The sequence below is a fragment of the Phalacrocorax aristotelis genome, chromosome Z (assembly GCF_949628215.1).
Source record: "Phalacrocorax aristotelis chromosome Z, bGulAri2.1, whole genome shotgun sequence".
NCBI classification, from domain to species: Eukaryota; Metazoa; Chordata; class Aves; order Suliformes; family Phalacrocoracidae; genus Phalacrocorax; species Phalacrocorax aristotelis.
In genome coordinates, this window is record NC_134311.1 from 13,513,246 (window position 1) to 13,535,675 (window position 22,430).

Genomic DNA, 22,430 nt, shown 5'->3' on the forward strand with positions numbered 1-22,430 from the left:
TCTGGGAGCGCTGAGGCTGGCGCTGGCGCGGGCGCGGGCCTGGGCGGGGGGCGGGGATCGGTGGCAAGGCAGGCTGGGCCGCGCCGGGGCGGCCCGGCGGAGGATCCCGGTGCCTCCCGGCGGCTGTGGCGGCGGCCGGGGCAGGGTCTGGGGCGGGGGCGGTGGAGCGGCTAGGCGCCGCGGGGAAGGCGGCACCGGCCGAGCAGCGCGGCGAGCGGCTTCGTGAGAGTCCCCCCGAGCAGCGGCCGGCTGCGCGGGCGCGCCGCCGCGCTGCGAGCCGGAGGGAGCGGGGCAGGGCGGGCAGGCCCGGGCCGGGCCGAGAATCGGGTCTCGCCGAGACCCCGCTTTGAGGCAGCTCACGCCAAGTGCAGGAGTCGGCTTTTGCAGAGCTGAGGAAGGGCTTTTGCAGAGCTGAGGAAGAAGAGTAGGTTTAACTAGAGGAGAAGAGCGGGAGTGGAAGGGAAATTGTGCTGCCCTGTCCTCATCGAGCCAAAGCTTTTTCTTTAATCTTCCTAGTGGAGCAGATCCAGCCTTGTCTGTTGGTATTTCAGTAGCATCTAAATAGTAGCGGGTAGTGTGTAGTCTTAGGTAAGACAGAGAAGGGATGGAAGAAAAGCATTAGAAAGTGAAGCCTGTGTTAAGGTACAGTGACCGGTTTTAATAGTTTTGTTTTGGGTGACAAAATAACCCATTCACCATTTACGGCACAGAGAGCAGGTGCATGCACTCCATCTCAGTAAGAGTCATGGAGGTTGTGGCACAGATGCAGGTATTTGCCTTGCAGTCTAACCTGGTTGAGGACTGTGGCTGTGCTGATGCCCGAGTTCAGAATCTGGATTAGGTATATGTTCGGATTAGGCCCTGTGTATCTGTTCAGTGTGTTGCCATGTTTCATAAGACCGCCACACTTCCCTCTTATTTTTTAACCAGAGGTTGTACTTTGATACTTGTTTTCCGCCTCTAGAGCTAGCATAGGTGTGAGGTGGGGGAGAAAGACAGAGGTCTGGACTTCAGTGTTCTTTAGTATCAGCGGGAGACTTGTTCTAAACCAGAGGATCCTCTCCAAACAATTGGAATTGAATTGATATCTCTGAGCAGTCAGTGCTGTTGCTATTGTTCGGACTGGCTCATTATCAATCCACAATACTGAAGTAAAGGAAGACCACCCTAGAGAAATATTAACACTGGATGTTTATTTAGTATTGCTTTGCTTAAAAGCAATTGTGCTCCATCAGAATGTCCTAATAAACTTCTGGGGATTGTTAGTTCTTCAAAGAAAGTAAGAGGAATTTAATGTGCATAGAGTAGGAAGTGCAGCTGACTCTTGTGCCCTTCAGGATCTGTTGTGTGTCTGAGGAGTTACTCGGAAAATTGTCAATACTTTACTCATCCTGGGCTTCGTAAGATAGAGGAAATCTCTGGGGAGGTTTTCAGTGTAGGAAGGAGTCTGATCACTTACTGATGCTTTGCAGAGTATATCATGCAGACTACTGAACTGAAGATTGTAGGGCTTTTGAACTGCTTTTTTTTTTTTGCCATATCACATTTATAATTTGGCAATTTTCTTTCTCTCTGGTTCACTTTAGCCAGAGGTTTTTATAGTAATGGTGGAAGAGCTGAAACAATAATTGCAGAAAACCGCAGAAGAAATACTATTGATGTTTAAATGGTAAGAATAGCAATAAATCTCTTTTTCTAGTGTTTTCCAACATAGACTCTCACTGTAGGATTTCATTACATGATAGCTGGAAATCGTGTGTGTCCCTGGAGTAACGATCCACTTCCTTCACTGGAAGGATATCAGTATATCAGTTGAAGAGCGGTCCCTTTCCTTCTTTTGAAACAGAGTGAAGGCAGAGACGAGTTTAATTTCCAGTTTGTGTGAATAAGGGGTAAGAATTTTTCAGGTTTCTTATCTTCAGCGCTACCTTAGGGAGCAGTTAGTTCAGAAGATTTCTTCTAGGTACTTGTCATTTCCTCAGAGGAATTGGGACATCCCACAATTCTAGGGACTCCAGAAGCTTGTGAAAGAGGGTGTTTAGTTTTGCTTGGGGTTTTGGGAGTTTTTTGTTTGTTTGGTTCCTTTTGTTTCGTTTGTTCTTTTTTTTTATCCCCCTTCCTTTTTGTAGAAAACTGTTTTGAAAAAGTCAGTTGAATTAAAAATGTTTTGTGGAAACTTAATTTGCCTCCCTAGAGAACTTGGTTAGTAAACTCTGATAAACAGCTAGTTGGAATTTATGAAATCTTATCAGATGCACACTTGTTCTGATTACAGACTGAAGCCATGGATGTTTGAAAGCTGGATTCATCTATATGAACAGCTGAATAGCTGCTTAGATTGTAGGCAGCAATTTTTGTTGTGAGAAAATTATCTGTCATTATTTCCAGAGCACAAATTCAGGATTTGTCTTGAAATGGCATGAAAAGTTAGGACTCTTTCCCCATGATGCCAAATTTATTTCAAAACAGTAGTAATCTTCTTGTCAGTTCTTCATCCTGAAAGGACTCCTTCCACCTATGTAGCTTTGGTGTAGCCCCAGTTCATATGGCAGGTTGCACAAAAGGAGTTTTAGGGGTGCAGAGGTAGCAGCTTATAGAGCCGGTACAATGGTAATGGTGTGAGTAGAGGGCTGATTCACAGTACTGCCGTTTTGTTTCCCCTTCCCAGGCACCTCTGCAGTGTTCCTTCCCCTTCACATGAGCCTTTTGAAACAAACAGGCCAATACTGAGATGTCTTTTATTCCTGCCTACTGAAATTGAAACCAAATTTCAGACCAAACCTTTATACATACTTACAGCGCTCTCTGTGTTCCAGACTTCTTGCAGCGCTTCTGTGTTATCAGTGGGAACATGTTTCTGTGTGTTACACTGGATTTTTTTTTTTTACTAACACTGAAAGCTGGTTCTTTGTTAAAAGTGGTCCATGCAGCATATTTGTTAACGAACAGTCTAAGACTGCTAACAGGGGAAATAGGCGGCGAGTTTGTACAGAGGTAGGAAGTAGGTTAAAGTTCAGAGTTGTTCTTTCAGGGGGGGGAAAAAAAATTCAAGGCTTCATTTTTCAGTGTTCTGTAGCCTCCAGATAAGCTTCCCTGTATTCTTGGGCATAATACTACTTATTTTCCGGCAGCAAAAAGAAAATTGGTCTCTGCATTTAAACTAGGACACTCAGTGGTGAGTCTGCTGACACAGCATTCCCTTAACACTTATGCCTGCTTTATTAGGATCTGGATTTTGTTAGCTGTAAGGCTAGATTGAGTTCCAGAGGCTGTATGAAGATACTAGATAGATGTGCTTGCCTGCGTCACCAAAAGCCGGTGAGATGTGTCCAAGAGAAGTGTTTTAACTGTCCCATAAGCAGTAAGTGAACTGTGTTGACGTGAAGTAGGAGGTAGCATTTGGCTTTCCGGAGGGATGACCTCAGGGACTTCAATATCCACATCTTCAAACTAGGCACGCATCTAAACTTCCAGCTCACTTGGAGCTGGAGTTACTTGAAGAACTTAAAGGTTTGGTTTCACAATCTTGACCTCTGAACTAAATCTTCAGTTCCTATATGTGCAGTGCAAAGTGAAATTGTCGGAATTCTTATGAGAGCCTGTGAAATGTACAGATTATGGAAATATGCACTCAGTAACCTGTCCAGTTCACTGGAAGGGTAGCTCATTATGATTAGGGCTCTGAGTAAATAAATGTTTTAGCATGGCAGTCAAAGTTTTAGGCATCAGGAGAAAGCAGTAAAGTCTGCAATCCAGAGTCCCATTTCTCTTCCAGTACAGAGTTCCTCTTGAGTGTTAAGGTTGAAAGCAGCTCTCTGAAACTTTGCTTGGAGAGTGTTTAAAAAAACCAAACTCCTTTACATGTTACTGCATTTTCCTCCAGCATGCAATAATGGTGTAGTTTATACCACCAGAATAGTCGCTCAGTCATCAGATTGTTAGTGGACTTCCCTTTAAGGATCTATGTGTTAACGACGGAGCAGAGAAACACAAAGATTCATTTTGAAATCTCTGTTAGCACTGAAATCTTGTTATTGACTGCTTACAGCAATGCAGCACTGTGTATTTATTATATAGTGGCCTTATCTGTCACAGGTAGAGTAAGTGTTAAAAAGTAAGAGCTTCTCTTAATCAAAACAAGAAACCTGTGTTTATTGCAACAGTAGTTGTACTCATCTGTTCTGTGTGCATGCAAAAGTAATTATAGCTAGATACAGTATAAAACAAGACTGTTCTTGTTCTAGTAGTGGTGTTGGACTCCATCCAAATGCTGGGGGTATTTGTGGGGGTTTTTTAAGTTTTTTGTTTGTTTAGGGTTTTTTGTCAGTTTTGTGTGTGGTGTTCTTGTGTTTGGGTTTTTTTCCCCCAGGGTAATTAAAACACTTTTCTTAGACAATTTGGATATTTAAACTAAAATCTTTTTCCACCCCACAAATATCTGTATTAGTTTCTTGGGTTTTTTTCTAAACTGACTTGAATTATGGGTGGATTTACTTACCAAATTTTACTACTGCAGACACCTGATTAATATTGCTGAGGTTGTCTTTCTGTATCAAAAATGCAGACTTCTGGCAACATGCGTAACGTGGGTATTTTCCTTCCTTGCTTTTCAAGCAGGGCAGGCATATACAGAGTATGCTGCAATTCCAATAGGACAGAAGTTCCTACACGCTGGACCTGCTAAGAGGTCTTTGTTTATGGCTAAGCAATCTATAACTCGGGTAAACTGGAAGTAGTCATCAACATTTTTAATTAAGGCCCGTTGCTGAGAAGAATGTAAAACCATGAGAAGAACTATGTAAATTGCAGAGACTTACTTTCTACTGGGGAGCTGAGCAATAGCTCTCAGTTTAAGAGGTGCTGTTCAGATATATATAGATATTCTTGGTAACGTCAGAAAATGCATGCTCAATGTTATCTTCATGGATTTACAACTCAGTAGCCTGCTGCTTTGCTGCAACTCCCCTTAGATTTTTTTAGTTACTTGCTTTTGCTATTTAGATGTGCCTGATCTCAGTCCTGCCAGCTTACCTCTCCTTTTCCGTTCCCTGTTCTCAGTTTGAAGTTTCTTCACAGATTTCCTGCAAGTAGTGGCAAGTCTGAGCCTTCCCCCTTTTCTTGATGGCTGATAAAACACCATCTTTGCTTTGGCTGAGTGTAACCTTTTCTAGCATTTCTAGCATCCAGCAGAGTGTTCAGATTAAACTGTTCCTTTGCTAAGTGTGTGCTTCTCAGTGGTGGCTGAGAATGTACCCACTCTCCAGGAAAAAGAGCTCTTATTACTTGAAATCTGTTATAGACAAGCTAGTAGGTGTTTGGTTTTATGAATAGATGCTTAAAATTAACTCTTTCTGTTAATAACGCAGGCACCCTCACATAGACAGCAACTAAGAAACCAAAGATGGAATAGAAAAGGAAGTGGTAGAGACATGTACACTTTCCCTGAGTGAGATTGGTATGTGTGTACTAAAATGCTGAATGACTGTGCTTATTCTATTCCTGCTTTATGGCCTGAAGCTTAGACATAAGTTGTTTAATCCAGAGGCTTTTTTTTCTGTTTTTTCCTTTCTGCAGGTCAAACAAAATAAATCTGTGTCCTTGGTTTGTTGTCAGGTACTTCTATAATAAATGTGATCATTACTAATCAGGAGTCTTTTGTCAAGACTCGTCACGTACCACAGAAAAAGCGTGATTTACTATCAGTGTGTATTTCAGCAGAAAAGTACTCCATGTGCTAAGGCTTTCACTTATTCTGGATAGTGAGAGATGAGTGTGCTCCCCTAAGATCCCTAAAAATCCCCCAAACAATATTGTTGCTGGTATTGATCTGATACAATAAATAAAGATAAGAGCAGATTTGTTTTTAAAAAAGTAATTTTATTTTTTTTTTAGTGGTGTAAAAGAGATTGTTGCTTTTAGCTGGATCAGCTGTATTCATTTTCACGCTCTCCTGCAGCTCTAAAGAGAGTAGAATAGTATGTTAAAGTGATATCTGGAACAGCTCTGGTGTCTTCAGATTCTCTTAGATATAGTGGGAGCCTAAAGAGCACACCTTTTCTATTTATAGGGTCTGCATGAAATAATTTCTGCAAGAGCAAAACTACAGGATATATCAGGATGCTTTCTCAATTCCATTAATTTCAGTAAAATTTCAGCCTGTTAAAGTTGTTCCAAGTCACATTGCAGCCTTTAGAGGAGTCTGAAGTAGAGTCCAGGACCCACAGTCAATCAAGAACATGCTTTAAATAATACCTCAGTTACTGAATGGAGTCCTTATCCAATAGAAGGTGTTGTGATGTGACTGGTACTGTTTTATGTTGGGTGCTTAGAGAAGTTACATCAGCTTCAGGTTCAAAATCAACACATGCAACATGTGATTTAATCTCGTGAATATTTTTTAAATGTGATTTTAAGTTACATACTTTACTCCTTTTTGTGGAGATCTGCATGAGACTTTAATGTGTTTTGAGGGTACAGACACCTTTCTCCTTCTCTCCCCTTGGACTTGTGCATACTTCCTACGTCATGCTCAGTAAATGGTGTGGTGTTCAGGCTGCCATAGAGATACGCACACAGAGTACAGCCAGTAGGCATTTTTGCACTGATGTTTTGTTGCTAGTAAACATCTGAGCTCTCATAGTAAATGCTGAGTTCGCTGACCCACTCAGTACAGATGAAGTGAGTAATGTTGTACTCAGATTTTGATAGTGCAAATACTTTGTTCAAGTATCACCATGTAAAACTTGTATTGCCAGAAAAATATAAACCATCCTGTATGATACCTAAGGATACAGACAGTATGGAACAGCTGTTACAGCCAGGGGTTCATTGTGAATGTTGCATGCACAAAAGCCAGCTTCCTTTTTTTATATCTGGAAGGTTATGACCTTGTCCAAATAAATTTGCCCCTCCTGGTATTTATGGTTGGAATCCGTCTGCACTTTTGCCTCTGTGGGGGAGAGAGGAGTGGAGCTGGGAGAGAGAAAAGCCAGAAATCAGGCTTTCTGTGATGAGCTGATGTGCGGTCTGTGGGTGAATTCAAGGTGTACTGTTATCAGAGGTGGAGCTAGGTGGCACAGTGCTAAGCAACTACATTGATGTAACAAGGTGAGTGGAAAACAATATTGATAGGGATTGGAGATTTAAAGATCAACAGCATTGGGATGAGCCAGATTATCAGCCTTCACAGAATTGTATTAGTAGGCACAGGAAGGCGTAATATAAAGCTACTGTTTGTCTATTATAGTTTGTCTGTTTTTTAACTCCCCAGTTAAACCATTTTTATAGATTTCAGTCAGCTGAAACCCCTGGAGAAGTGGGGCTGTGTCCAGAATTGCACAAACACTTAAAGAACATGTGTCTGGATAATTGGAGGGAGGGAATAGCTTGGGACAGAGTTGCTGCTGTTTTCCAAGACCAGGATGAGCGTGCTTTGTGTGGGTGGCTGGTGGCTGTTACCATTATAAACCTTTTAATCTGTACTTCTGCCTTCCTGAGGGTCACTACGTGGAACCCCATTTCAGATGTGACCTCCACGCAAACAGTTTTGAGGTTGTTAGGCAGAAGATAAAGTGCTTTCTTTGGTACCTGTGATCAGCTCTTGCTGTGGTCATGCAGCAGTGGCCATGGTCAATGCATGTGACCCTGTGCACTGCGCCAACCCAGGCAGACAGACGTCAGCCCCCCTGCGTGCTGGTCTGTTTGCCTGTTTACATTTCAGTCTCTGCAAAATGTGAATAAATAATCAGTGCTGCAATCACAAGTTAATCTGTATCTATTGCAGTGATTGCTTAAAAGATTTTGGTGTACTCAGTCTGCAGAGTATTGCTCCCTTGCATCTTTTTGGTGCATTGAGTTCTGTGCTGTGGCCAGTTGGTTTATAATTTACTGTTTGGAAATAGTTTGTATGACTGGGGTTTCTCTGGCTCTGTGAAATTTGCCTCTGCAATGCTGCAAGATGCTGTTTTTTCTAGATACTTTACCTCTTTGGGGGGGATTTTTAAATGGCTTGCAAAGTTTTACAAGTCGTTCATATCAGTGTGACCAGGCAGGTGAAAAGAACATTTGTTCAGGCCTTGGTCACACCACAGTTTGGCATGTTGTGTAACTGACTAGTGAAAGCAGGTTTGCACTGAAGTATCTCACACTGTGAACTAAAAAAGCTGTGCTAGGAAGAGGGTCATGTCTGGCAAAGAAATGCTAACAAGTAGATAATGTGTCATAGCATCTTGAATTGCTGTGGTGGTTTGCCAAGACATTCACTTGGATGGGAAATGTTACAGATGCAATTTATACTTAGATGAGAATATGTGCACTGAGTACAGTGGACTTGTTATGGTCATATCAAAGTAATGATCTCCTGCTCTATCTGTCAGGGGACATCCCAGTTTTTTCTGTCTTCAGCTACCCTTAGACTTTCCCATGAGAAGTGGATGTGCATAAAATAAAGTTCTCAGCTTAGAAGGCAGAAAATAAAGCTCATCAGGAGCATAGCTGGCAAAGAGAGGAAGGAAGCAGTTTATTTTGATCACACTCAATTGTAGAAGCACAGAATTTGCTTAGAAGAGGAATAGCTGAGAAAGGTCGTGCTGTTTAAAGAAGATAACACCTAATTTGATGGGCTTGTGTGCAGGATGGGTATCTGTAAAGCTGGGAAAATAACTTGCAGATGGGAATGTGAGGGGTGATATGTTTGGGGTGGGGGATGTGGTGTTTGCAGTCTTCTCATTTGCCTACCTTTCTGCCTTCCCTGGGCATTCAACTTTTTATCTAGAAACTTACATTGTTTTGTTTGACAGAATTCTGGAATTTTTTTTCTTTTACAGTATCTTGCTGCTTTATACACTGGACCTTCCTTTGTCACAATTTCTGCTATCTCTCCATCTCCATCTAATCTCTAATTTGGTTGCTGTCCTCAAAATCTGTGAAATGTGAATATTTCTGAAATCAGGAGGGTTCCTTGTGTCTCTGATAGTCAGGGTTTGTCATCTTAGTCTATAACACTTTCTGGCTCAAGCAAAACTATCGTGTCTTCTGTTTTAGTTTTAGTTGAATTGTTTTTAATTTTGAATGCAAATGCCTGTCTGTTTAGCTTTCGACTGATGCCACTTAAGAAATGGGACTACATTATTGTAGTGGTTCGTGGATCACAGAGGCACAAAGGGCTGTCTAGAAGCAGCATGAAGAAGAGAATAATGCAGACATTGAACTTCCTTTGTAAACCACGTGGTGTATCCATATTTTTCACAATCTTATCTTTATCAAAAGATAAGATCTTCCTGCAGACCTTTTATCTCCGATAGCATGTTACAAGTTAGATTTGTAGGGGAAAGGCTGTGACTAATGCAGACGTGCATTAGCTTTTTGTCTGGGACAGACATTGTATGTGGGACAGATACATTGTAGGGTTGTGGGACATGTACTTTGCATGTGGGACAGATGTCGTGAAAATGGCTTTGATTTTTCTTTTGTGTTTTAGGGACACTAAGGGTCCTGCATAACCATGAGCAACCCTTTTGTATGGATTGTGGAGCCACTCGACCCTAAACAACCCCTGAAGAAGTTCTTTAATCTGAGCAAATTAGAAGATGTGAGATATGGTATGTCAACAACATAGGGAAAGCATTTTGTTAACATTGATGAACAGAACCTGAAGAGATGTTGCAACATTGCATGGTATTTGGTCTCTGGAGAGAACTGTGAATTCAAAAGATGGTTCTTGAAAACAAAATTTTAGCAAAATTTAATTCCAGAAATGAACTACAAAAATACTCGCAAGATCACAGTATTATTTTCTCAACATGCTATGTACATAGCAGTCTCGTACGGACTAGGCAAAACTAAGAGCACAAGTTTTCTCATATACTGCTATGTTACTGTGGAAGGTGGGAAGACCTAACATTGATATGGCTGAATAATCTGGGAAGATTGTTCAGCTTTAAGAGAGTAGTGGCTAGAAAATCCTTTCTGAGGAGGCTTTTTCTTTAACTTTTATAAGTGAAGTGTCTTCCTCTGATACTTCCTGAATGTACTTAGGCATCTTCTATGTGGCATTAGTAAAAATCTTACAGTCCGTGCCAATGACTTAGAGAGTATCTATAGCTTAAAGCTGTCTGCATAGGGTATTTTTCCCCTTTCAAAAAGAAAACAGGAAAAGGAAACTCAGGAAGCAAGAGGAGGAATATTTTCTCTGAACATCATCAATGCATATCCGTTGCAGGCTCAGATAGTGTGTAAATGGGAAAGCAACCAATGTTGGACTTGGTGTGTGTGAAAAGCAGAGATGAGTCTCAAGAAATACACAAATACTTGTATGGTATTACCAGTCAAATCTGTTCCAGGATTCCAAGAGTGATAAACTCCAGATTCTTCAAAGAAAAAATGATGCAATTCTCACTATCCAGCAGAAAAATGGAATAACTTAGCAAAAGAAGGATGGGGCAGGGAGGTGGGGGAGAAGATTAAAAACACTCAAACCAATACCAACAAAAAATTACAAAAAAAAGCCAAAACCCCCAAATTATTCTGAACACCTGTGTCCTGAATAACAGTTGTGAGTTTTTTTTATAATAGCAGTAATGAGGTCTCACTATGATTAAGTGACTTTCATATCTCAGGGGCCCTGGGTAGAAAGTTGGGACAAACTTCTCAAGAGTTTTTTTGAATGTAAATATTCTGAGAGGAAATCAAACAACTATTTTTAGAGTGGACCAGGGGAGGAAGGACAGATAAACTTTTTTTTTCTCACCCATTGCTTGTACTAAAGCCGTCAGCACTGCTCTGATAATATTTTGTATCATCATCTGTAAGTATTTCTATCTTGAAGAAAAAGAAGATTAGCAGATGCACAGTCTTAATGCTGTAGAGTTTCATTCTCCACCTCTGGAGAAGAGGAGACTGCCTAGACCACTAAAGCTATGCTTTCTAACATGTCAGGTAGAAAATTATGTTTTTTTGTCGCATTTATATGACTCTGTTCAGTGGCAAGAGTGAGGGGAAACTGCAGAGAAACAGGGTAAGCACATGTTTTCAGAGCATGTTTTCACAGTAGTACTGCTGTGGAGGATGGAAGAGCTGTGGAAAAGAGTCCTTTCAGCAAAGATGTCTACTGTCTCACAGGGACTGAGATAATAAATCTGCTCAAAGAATTGAGTGGAACAGGTCAGTTAGCACTGACCTGACAAAGCTGGAGGCTAGAAAAGGGTGTCTGATAATCAGGGATGAAGCCTTGTGAGAATATGGGGACAGCACCTGAGGACCTGTCTGCCCCAGGCGTGGAACTCTGCGCTTGCTGATATATGCCCCAAGGTAAAAACTGAATTTGTTTCTTGCCTCTTACCCACACAGAACACCTGCCGTTTTCTATTCGAGTCCTCTTGGAAGCAGCAATCCGTAACTGTGATGAGTTCCTAGTGAAGAAGGGAGATGTTGAGAATATCCTCAACTGGAAAGTGGTGCAACACGAGAATGTTGAAGTACCATTTAAACCTGCGAGAGTTATTCTGCAAGACTTCACGTGAGTCTGATGCTCTCCAAAGCTAGGAAGAGGTGCTCTTGAAAGTGCAGCAATGCTTAGCTTGGGGTGGAGGGGTAAGCTTGGGGAAAGAATAGCAGTGAAATGTTTGGAAAGACCTTTTCCAGCTTTGCTGGATGTCATGCTACAGACAACACTTGGGGAGGCAAAGACTCATGACAAAAGCATTAAATGAAGTGCTTCTGAGATGGAGAAATAAATATCTTTATGAAACTCTTCAAAACAGAGGGGAAGAAATTGGGGAAGAACAGAGGGGAAGAAAAATCGGCAAAGCCTCAGTTGAAAAATGTGCTAATTTCCTAGCTAATTTTTTACCCACTGGCTGTTGTTAACGTTTTAAAAAGTTGGAGCACAGAGGAAGCCAAACTTTCAAGCAAACGTTGTTCCCTTTGTTACTGCACTTCTTTCTTGCCCCCTACTCTCCTGCTGAGTTTTAAAAATTTGCCTTAAGTCTGCAGAGCAACTGCATTCACGAAAAACAAGCTCTTGAACAGGCTCTTGAGTGGGACCTTTAGGAAAAGGCAGCTTTGGCAACTTTCCAGAAGCTATACAACAATTACATTCACATGTCCTGGATTAGAATTATGGAACTTCATAGTCCTGATCATTCTGTAATTATCCTGAGTTATTCTAAGACTGTAGATGGATGTTGTGTCTGTTCCTTTTCAATTGTATAACATTTGCAAGCTGGCAAAAAACTCTTCCGCTTCTTTTCTCCCACTCTTGCCCTCCCCAAAATCCACTTAGGTAGCATAACATAGGGTTTGCTATTTTCCTTGGAATATGCATATCCTGGGACAACAAACTGCTTCAAACTGCTGAACAATATCAGTTAATCATGTCAAGGTTCGATACATAAACAAACAGATGTATGTATGTATGTATAGCATACAAACAGAGAGAAAAAGGCCTGCTAACCTTTTTCCTGAGTCACTTGGAGTTCGAGGTCTTGAAGGATTGTCACAAGATTTGTGAGAAAGCAGAAATGTGAATGTTGGCCTATAGACTGAAAATGTGCTGTTTGAATGTAATTTGTGATATGAAGTCTTTTGTCAGTGGTTAAGTACAAGAATTTGTTAGTAAAGATGAATGGTACACCTTATTTCTGCCTTTCATATTTGTCCAGTGATTTGCCAGGGCAGTTAAATCCACTTCTGAAAAAACAGTTATTCTGCAAAGGTGTTCTGCAGTCATGTCATTAGTAATTTAAGAAATCTGATGCCCTGCTCTGTCAGTTTCACTTGAAGTGTGGAAAGTACCAAACAGCCCTAATTATGGGGAAGATTCTCCTGTGCTTTGCAAAACTTGGAAGAGATAACCCTTGCCTTAAAATCAGCTAAATAAACATAGCAATGAATCAAAGAAAGGACGTTGTTGGTTTCTCCCTCCCCCTTTCTTTTTTATACAGACTGGGGAGGAGAGAGAGGAACAGACCAAAAGAGAAATCAGTTCAAGGTCCCAAAGGAATGCTGACTAGGACTAAGTTTCCAGATTCCCAGCCAAGCATGTTCAACTGCTTCTGTAACTTGACAAATGTTGGTTTTAGCTTTTCATTCTTAGAGCACTCAGGATATAGACACAGTTCTGTCCCTGCTGGTCTTCTGACTTTGTCTTCCAAAGGGTACTATCTCTGCCACAGGGTAATGATCCCCAAACTCAGGGTAAGGCTGTGGTTTGCTTTGTATGGAACAGTAGGTGTCTGTTCTGCATCTCAGGATCTCGGTTGTGTTTTGTTGGTTTTTTCTTTTCCAAATTGTTTCACCTTGCCTATTTCTCTTCTGTTTTAGTGGGGTACCTGCTGTGGTTGACTTTGCTGCGATGCGTGATGCTGTGAAAAAACTTGGTGGGGACCCTGAAAAGATCAATCCTATTTGTCCTGCTGACCTAGTGATAGATCACTCCATCCAGGTTGATTTTAACAGGCGGTAAGGATAAAACATATCTCTTACTTCTCCATGGTAGTAGGGAAGCTGGATCTGGTTACTGATAATAAAGGTAGTTCCATTGGTGATATTCTTAGCATTTGGACTACAACATCCTAGACTTTAAGAAGTGTTTAAGTTAGACTGTTGTATCAGCTGCTGTGAATTAGATGGAAGAATTTTGTTTTTACTGTGGTACATCTCTCAGCAACACAAGCCTGGACTAAATATGAATAGAAACAGGCTCAGTCCAGACCTGCAGTGATCATAATTTTCCGTAATAATACTGCATTATTATTAGTGTTCATAAATAGCTTTTTCCACATGCACTTTTTTTGACCCTGAATGGTTTTTTGAAAAAGACAAGCGAGGATGTCTTCTTTCTTCCTTACTTATGTAAGACCTGAGCTGCCCTAGCCCAACTCTAAGGAACTGTTTGCTAGTTCAGTGCCTCCATGCTGAAGAGCACAAGACACTGATTAATATGGCTCCTACAAGTAATAGAAAGAAACATGCTATTCAATCCTCAGCATGCAGCAAAGAGACGAGCACTCACTAGACCCACAGTGAAACACAAGACCTCTGTGCAGGGGTTCTTCTACCCTCTGTGGTGTTTAAACATGGGCCTCCTGAACTACTTTTCCAAACAGATCCTGCAAATACATGTTTCTCAGTGGTTTCCTTCCATCTTCCAAACTCCTGAACTTTTTTTGGTCTGCAGTTACCTTGCCTGCTTAAATACTCTGTGTATTTATTATCCTCTATAGGAGATAGTTATGAGGTGGGCCACTTAAGCTGTAGCATTGTAAAGAAGAAAATTCCTAGAAGGTGTGAATTACAGAACATAAAGAGTACTTGCTCAGTGCCAATATTTAGAGGCTTCTTTAGAATAAAAATACTGAACTTCTGAGCAGAAGGATATTGCAAAGCCTGCTTCAAAGAAGAATGTTGCCACACAGTTTTCAAATAACTTTTTTCTACCTTTTTTTTTAACTGTAGACTAGTAAGGATACGAATTCTCACTGATGCCATTTGATAGTTGGCAGGAGAGGAAAAGGGCCAAAAAATTTTACTGTTGAAAAATCAACTCCTTTTAACTTTTTATTTCTAGAGATGCTGTATCTATTCATAATGTTAATGTAACACTAAGGAGTTTAGAAACAGATGCAAAATTAGAAATCATCTAAAGACTGATCTCTGAGGTAATGGGTATTCTAGCACTAATTGATTAAACTAGAAACCTAACCTTTTATCTTTTTAATTTGCATCATATGATTTTTTAAGATCTTTGGGAAACAGTGTATTTCTTTGTGAGCAAGATATGATTTCATCCGTACCATGGACAAAATAAACGATTTTAATTCTTTTTCTGTATCATTTTAATAACATTAATTTTATGTTACCAGTAGTATCTGGGACTTCATTTAGATTATTTTTTTGCTAATAATTGCTTTTTGTCACAGCCTTATTTTATTTTTGTTAGGGTCATGTATATATGGAGAGAACATTGGCCAGCCCTACGCTTCAGTTCTTTCAAACTCTTCAGGCAGCTGATTCAAGAGAAAAGTTTGTTAGCCCTGTCTGCTTTGAAACACAGAGGCTTCAGGCAGCATTGTATCCTCAGCGATAACCTCTTTTTGACTGAAGTTGCAGGGCACTTGTGTTCCAGTTCCCTCTACTGCTTTTTTGGTTGCTTCTGATTTAGGTGTTGGAAGCATAGCTCTTAACATGTAGTGTACATTTTCCCAAGCTACGAGTTTTAGGCCTGCCACATATATAATATGCAGATTAGCACTCACATTTGAACCAGACTTCAGGTGTTACCTCTTAAGATTTCTTAAATCTTTCTCATGGTTGCCTGCAGTTCGTAGGTGCAGTGAAATTACAAAGATGAGATTGATCAGCATTAACATTAGCTAATAACTCTTCTTTTCTATCAGCCTTTGGGTGTATCTGATCAGACATAAATTTCGGGTGGATACTTTTGGTTCTGACAGCTTATTATTTTCACTTGCAGACCAGACAGCTTGCAAAAAAATCAGGACCTGGAATTTGAAAGGAACAAAGAAAGGTTTGAATTCTTAAAGGTACCGAAAGAATTAATCCTATTTGCTTGGAGAAAAGTGCAACAAACCAAAGTTCTTCCAGTGCTCAAATGCACTGAAAATTTTTCACTCTAATTCCTTCTGTTTCAGTGGGGCTCTCAGGCTTTTAAAAACATGAGGATTATTCCACCAGGCTCTGGGATCATTCACCAAGTGAACTTGGAGTACTTGGCAAGAGTGGTGATGGATCAGGACGGCTACTACTATCCAGACAGTGTAGTGGGCACTGACTCGCACACCACCATGATAGATGGTTTGGGAGTGCTTGGATGGGGTATGTGCAGTAGCATATTGTGAATAGTCTGTTGTCTGATTAAGCTGTGTTTCATACTCTGGTGAGTTGACCCTGGCTGGTAGGTTAGCACCTACCTAAGTCACTCACTCATTCATGGAGGAAGAGAATCAGAAGGGCAAATGCAAGAAAGAATGCATGGGTCGAAATAAAGACAGTTTAATAATTGAAGTGGCAGGGGGATGGGGGAAGGAGATGAAAGCAAGTGATGCAAAGACAACCAGTCAGTCCCTGGGCAATGGCTATTTTGAAAAAATTCCCCCCACCACCCACCTGCCAGTTTTAATGCTGAGCATGATGTAATATGGCATGGAATATCTCTTTGTTCAATGTGGGCCAGCTGTCCTGGTTGTGTCCCATCCCAGTGTCTTGCCCACACCAGCTTACATGCTGAGGGGCAGGGTGAGGAACAGAAAAGACCTTGACACTATGTGAGCATTGCTCAGCAATAAAATATTGGTGGGTTATCAACACTGGTTTGGTCACAAATCTAAAACATGGAACTATATGGGCTGCAGTAAAGAAAAGTTATCTTCATGCCAGCCAGATATAGTACACAGACTAACCCCAAATTCAAGGAACCCGATAAGGTCTCTTACAGTTATTTAAGACTGTAACTAAGCTCCCTGTTCTGGTAACAGCCTCACATGATTTCTGGTGCATGTGTTATTGGTTTTTTTTTTTCTTTTATACGTTTTGTATTCTGAATTTAAATCACAAGGAAACAGGCAAGTAAAATATTAAATAAGTCTTCTCTAAGTGTGTTAGTCATTTGGGACGGCAAGGGAGTTGAAGCATCACTGAACATTCATTTACTCCTTAGTCACTTAAGCTGCTTTCAAAGGGTTGCCTTACAAAAAGTACTGCAAATGCTCTGTTAGACTGAAGATACTGAAAGTTGAATCTGAGTGAGGTAAATATGGCCAGAGGGGCCGTTGTGAAAAAGCACTATAAAGTATGCTGTAATACCAGTCGTCTGCAGGATATATATTACAGAATTAAATACAAATAATACCTTTTTTGCTTGTAGTGGCAAACTGCAGTGTTTGAATTATTGACTAAATAGGTATGAAATGAAAGTATTTGCAGTCATGCCAGACATGGTAGCAACAGGTGGTTTGGCATACATAAGCAACTATTACAGGCAATTTATTCTAGCTCAGTATTTGTTAAGCTAAACAAAAGGTAAAAGGAGGTTTGAAAGTGGAAGAGAAACATGAAAGGGTATTTCTACAGGCAGAAAGTTATAAAACTGCTGCCTAATGCCAAATTGCTAGTAAATGTCATGGGTTTTTCAGATTGCATATGACCATGACATCTTGATAGTTTACCTTATTAAATTAGGAAATGAAGTAGTCACTTAAATTGCATTCCTGTAATCCTGAAGGTGTGCTTACACAAAGGTTCCCACCTGCACAGGCCCAAGCCCTGTTGAAACTTAATAGATGTAAGGAAGATATTTCTGCTTAACAAGTAGCTTTTCTGTAAGTATTCTTTAGAACAGTCTATATTCTCTACTCCAATAATCTTTCCTTCCTTCAAAATAACTTGTAAGTTTTTGTTTGGTGACCAATAGTCATGGTCTGCATACATTTCACTCGCAGCACACCATGTTCAATGCCATCCATGTCTGTCATTCTTTGTTTATGCATGACATGTTTAAGTCATTAAGTAAAACTTTTACATCTGTTATTGTAAAAGTGAAGCATCCTCAGAGTAAGTTACTTAGGTTTACCTAATATCCTATCTAATGGCTGAGGAACAAGGATGAAAGTATGAAACGGAAAGAAATTAAAAAGCCCAACCTTGCGGGAACTGAAGCCAGATGAGGAGCGCTTGTTAGCAGAAGGCTAAGCCCTCTGGCTGTGTGTGTGCTCTCTCCTTTTACGTCTTATATCGAGTAATCATCAGTCAATTGTACTTTATGGGTTTGTCTTTGGCATGTTACTGTCTCTCTGAATAGCTGGATTGTATACTCTTGCTGCATACAGGTGTAGGTGGCATTGAAGCAGAAGCAGTGATGTTGGGCCAGCCGATCAGCATGGTACTTCCTGAGGTGGTTGGCTATAAGCTGCTAGGAAACCCTCAGCCACTGGTAACATCCACTGACATTGTGCTCACCATTACCAAGGTAATGAACATGTCTCCTGTTTTGCCATTACTGCTGGAAGCTATGTATGTTCTGTAGGACAGAGCCACTGTACTGCATGCTTAGGAGCCCTGTGTGTGCCTCCATATAGTCATTTTAGACTTTTTTTATCACTCACTGTCAGTTGGAGTCAGCTGCCCGAGGACAACTGCACATTTGGCAGGCCAATCTGTTTGCCAGAAGCCAGATGAAATAGAACAGAGAGCTGATATCTCATGGCCTGTTCAAATCCTTATGTGCAGGCCTGTTTTGAAACAACAGTGCTTGTAAAAGGATCTTTTTTCCTCTACTGCCTCAAAAGAAACACAATGACTTTCTTTTTTGAAGTCCACCCTTAAAATAAGGCAATGTAAAACCTGAGAACAGACAGTAAGCACTGCAGTCTGATTTCTTTGATCTGCAGTGTTTGGCTCACATGTCATATGTTCATAATATGTTTATTCACTCTGTGGCTTGTGAGTGAATTAAGAGTACGAGTGGGTCAACACTAATGTTGGAGGTCATAGATCTGGTACACATGTTCATCATGGGATGCTGTGTCTACAGAGAGCCTCCAATGGGGGAAAGCCAGTGCTTTTTTATGAGTTCATCCAGATGCTGTGTGTGTTCAGTCATTTACAGTTTGATTCATGTGCTTGTGCAGTGCGTTCTTCCTGTTTCCCCATCTTCCTGGGTTTGCTGGTTAAAGACCCCACACTGTTCTCCTCTCCAGAGATCATCATGTTGAGAAAAATACAGTTGTTCTAACATAGATTCTAGTTTAAATGAGAGGAAGAGCAGGTTTAGAAGGAATACATCCCTGTGCTTTATCTTATTACTGAAACTTTACATCTCTGTGTCCCTGTCTTTGTGACTTAGTTTACCAAAGCTTCCTGGTTTCAAATGGCTATAGAAATCTTAAAAAAAGGTTTATCTGAAGTCGAAAGCTGTATTCTGTAGCATACATGCTTAGGCCGTTTGACACCTAGCAATGACACAGACACCGTATTTTTATAACAGCACCTTCGCCAAGTTGGAGTCGTGGGTAAATTTGTGGAGTTTTTTGGTCCTGGTGTAGCCCAGCTGTCAATTGCTGACCGAGCCACCATTGCCAATATGTGTCCAGAGTATGGAGCAACAGCTGCCTATTTCCCAGTGGATGAAATTAGCATTGGGTACCTGATACAAACTGGTGAGTGTAAGAAGAGACTACAAGTTAAAGGTGTAATTTAAAGCAAGGACTCTCCAGGTCTATATAGTGTAGTCAGCAATGTGGTTGAATGTGGTTGAGCCTTCTGAGCTTGAATGCTTTTTTTTTTTTTTAATCAATACTTGCTTATTCAGGCTGTTTCTTGCTCTTAGGTTCCATGTGTACGAAGAGCTGAATTTTAGACTATTTCGCAGCTAACTCTGCTTAGCTCTGCCCAAACCTGGCTTGTCCAGATGACAGAAGCAGGAACCTAAGTTTTTGTTCTGCAAAAGCCACTAAGTCTGCTCAATTGCTTTGTTTCTAGTGAGTCTCTAATATTTGTGCTGAAAGGGTCTTGTCGTGCAATGTACAGTGTGAACAGTGAAATAGGCTGTTATGCATATTTTCTTTTTCTGTCACATAGTAGTTCCTTAGTTTCGTTTGCATTTTGTTTTTGCTATATCTGGCTTTCACCTTAGGCCGTGATAAAGAGAAAGTAATGCGCACAAAGAAGTATCTTGAGGCTGTGGGAATGCTAAGAGATTTCAAGAACTCATCTCAGGATCCAGACTTCACACAGGTTAGCATCTACCCTGTCTTCTGGCTCCTTGCTTTATGACCTGCCCTATTTTAATGTGACAATTGTCTGTTTTTCTAAGAAACAGTCAAGGGACTCCTTTTCCTTTGGCTTTGTCCACACAGCTGTCTTAACTTAGGGCTCAGTAGAATGAGTCAGCTGGCTCCCCAGGTGTGAAAACTTGGGCATAGGTATAGATTGGCTCTCAGCTGAGCTCCAGCTGATGCAGAATCTGCAATTTGATCCATGTAATTTTGAGAAGTCCAGTCCAGACTCAAATACAGGTATGAAGACAGCATGGATCTTACTCTGTGTCCAGGAAACTCAAGAATATTCCTGGTTTTCTCTACAGTAAGAATTTATCTTGTAACTTACATTCAGGTTTGCATGATTATTCAAAAGCTTTAGTAAATACAGAAGGATGCAGCACACTATAAAAACAAAGTTGAAACATGGGTGTGGAACAGCGAAGTATGATAAGCTCTTTTCCACAATAGACTGAATGTTTTCCCCAGGGCCAAGATGAACGCTCTGCTTTGGTGTATGCCAGTACCAGGATTTCTTCACATCATTGTTTTCTGAGGAGGACTCTGCTGTTAGCATGTGAAAGGACATAATTCTCAAAATCATTTATATTGTTCAGATGCTTTAGCCACACAGTGGGTTTTCAATAACTGGCGTACTTTTGAGGGCCATACATGGGAGCTGGTGGGTCTAAACGTGAAACTGTTCCTTTTCTTCTGATATTTCCCTTCTCGCATGTCTTTGATAATTTCTGCAAACAAACATAAAGATGTGCGGGCTTAGCCTTGGTTCAACTGCAGAGGTAAGCATATCAGTGGCTTAACTGGCTGCAACTTGTCATGCAGTGGTTAACCGCTCTCTGATCCTCTTACTTAATAGGTTGTTGAGTTGGATCTCCATACTGTTGTGCCTTGCTGTAGTGGACCAAAAAGACCTCAGGATAAAGTTGCTGTGTCAGATATGAAGACGGACTTTGAGACTTGTTTGGGAGCCAAGGTAGGGACTAGGAACATTTGGGCATACAAACTAATGCATGCTTCTAAAAGTTGTCTAGTGTTCAGAAACTACATTCTGACGTTAACTTGTCTGTTGTTTGTTTGCCTATTGAGAAGTAAATGAGGATGTTTGAATGCAATTTAGAAGATGACATCAACAATGGGTAGTTTAAAATTGGGGTGATGCTTCTCTCACTTGAAGGTGTTCATGTCCTGTTGAACTAGCAGTTTTTTCTGATTTTAGATCAGTCTTAGGCCTAACATGGTTTCTACATACACTAGGGATTTCTGGACTGGTCATGATGGGTGTTGTTACTAGAGTGGACCAAGTAGCTACTGCACTGAGCTCTGCTAACTACCTAGCTCTTCAGCTTTCCAAGCAGGTTATGCCCTGAGCTCCACAACGTGGTTTTGTATTCGGTACTGAGTCTGTTGAGCAGATCAGAAATGCGCGTGTCTCCATGACTATTTGATGCTGGTGGTAAAGACAGGAGAAAAAAAAGATTTCTTTCTATATCATCCAGTCAAAAATGGTCATTGAAAGAAGAGCAAGATTTTAATTTGAATTAATATGCCCAGACACTTAAGTTTCCAAAATCAGTTTGAATCCTTATCTGATACGGTAACTGCTCTTGTTAAAGGCAGTACAGAACTGTAGTGATGTAAATCAAAAAACTTAAACTACAAGGATTCTCAATAATTCTTACTCTGTTACCTGTCCTAGACTCCATTAAATGACCTTATGCTTTCAGACCTCTAAGCATAACTTTTTATAGTGTGAAGAGTGCCTTCTTGCTCTTTGGTTTTTTTTTGGTTTTTTTTTCAACTGCCAGGCTTTTGCCTCTCAAGTCAGCTCCTACTATGTTTGAGCTGTTTGATATTGACAGGTTAAAAATTTTATGTGTTATGGCTAAAATCTTAGGACTAGATTCTGTAACAAGACTATATGTGGTCAGGAATCTGTATAGTATGGGAGCAAGAAGCATCTGAGCAATCTGAAGAAGGATATATTCGTGCAGGAAGAAAACACAGGATAGACTGCAGAAAAATAATGTTTGTCCACCACTTTAAATAACCAGAGATGCAAGTGTTCACCACGAGACCTAAAAGTGCAAGCAAGGGTGTCACTGACAGATACTTCTCATTCATGAAATTCCCAGCCTGTAGTAATTTCTACTCAAAGTATTTATATTAACCACATACTTTTGGTTCTTACTTTCTCGTCTTGCAGCAAGGATTCAAGGGATTCCAAATTGCCCCAGACCGACACAACAGCACAGTCAAGTTTAATTTTGAGGGCTATGACTTCGAGCTTGGTCATGGTTCAGTAGTGATTGCTGCCATTACAAGCTGTACAAACACCAGTAACCCCTCAGTTATGTTGGGAGCAGGTAAGTTTATTTGCTTAATGTGGAGTAGTTTCTCTATAGCTTTGGCTGTGTGTCCTAAAAACAAATACAACACTGGTGTAATTCTACATGCACAGTGCTATTTTTGTCAAATGGATTGCTAAAACTGAGCTTAGTCAGGGTAGCAGCAGAAATTCTGGAAATGGTAGCTAGAAACATGGGTTGAAGACAATGTATTTTTCCTGCAGAGGCTTCTCTACAGGGCAAACTGGAACTGAATTAACCAGTACCTCTGACACCTGTTCAAATGCACAGA

General features: G+C 40.7%; 1 protein-coding gene across 3 annotated transcripts in view; it reads left to right on the forward strand.

The window, feature by feature from the left end:
* The window catches only part of ACO1 (aconitase 1), a 36,345-nt gene that overhangs the window by 331 nt on the left and 13,584 nt on the right, over nt 1-22,430 (forward strand). Inside the window, exons 2-12 of one of the 3 annotated variants that reach the window (XM_075079357.1) lie at nt 1,587-1,669; nt 9,479-9,599; nt 11,347-11,515; nt 13,321-13,458; nt 15,473-15,542; nt 15,651-15,834; nt 17,844-17,983; nt 19,001-19,172; nt 19,649-19,749; nt 20,650-20,766; nt 21,997-22,156. In XM_075079357.1, the coding sequence (XP_074935458.1) occupies nt 9,503-9,599; nt 11,347-11,515; nt 13,321-13,458; nt 15,473-15,542; nt 15,651-15,834; nt 17,844-17,983; nt 19,001-19,172; nt 19,649-19,749; nt 20,650-20,766; nt 21,997-22,156 (1,348 nt within the window). In that variant the 5' untranslated portion in view covers nt 1,587-1,669; nt 9,479-9,502. Of the gene's footprint in view, nt 1-1,586; nt 1,670-5,432; nt 5,456-9,478; nt 9,600-11,346; nt 11,516-13,320; nt 13,459-15,472; nt 15,543-15,650; nt 15,835-17,843; nt 17,984-19,000; nt 19,173-19,648; nt 19,750-20,649; nt 20,767-21,996; nt 22,157-22,430 lie in introns of those variants that run through there. The other 2 variants (XM_075079358.1, XM_075079356.1) reach the window with 2 other exon arrangements.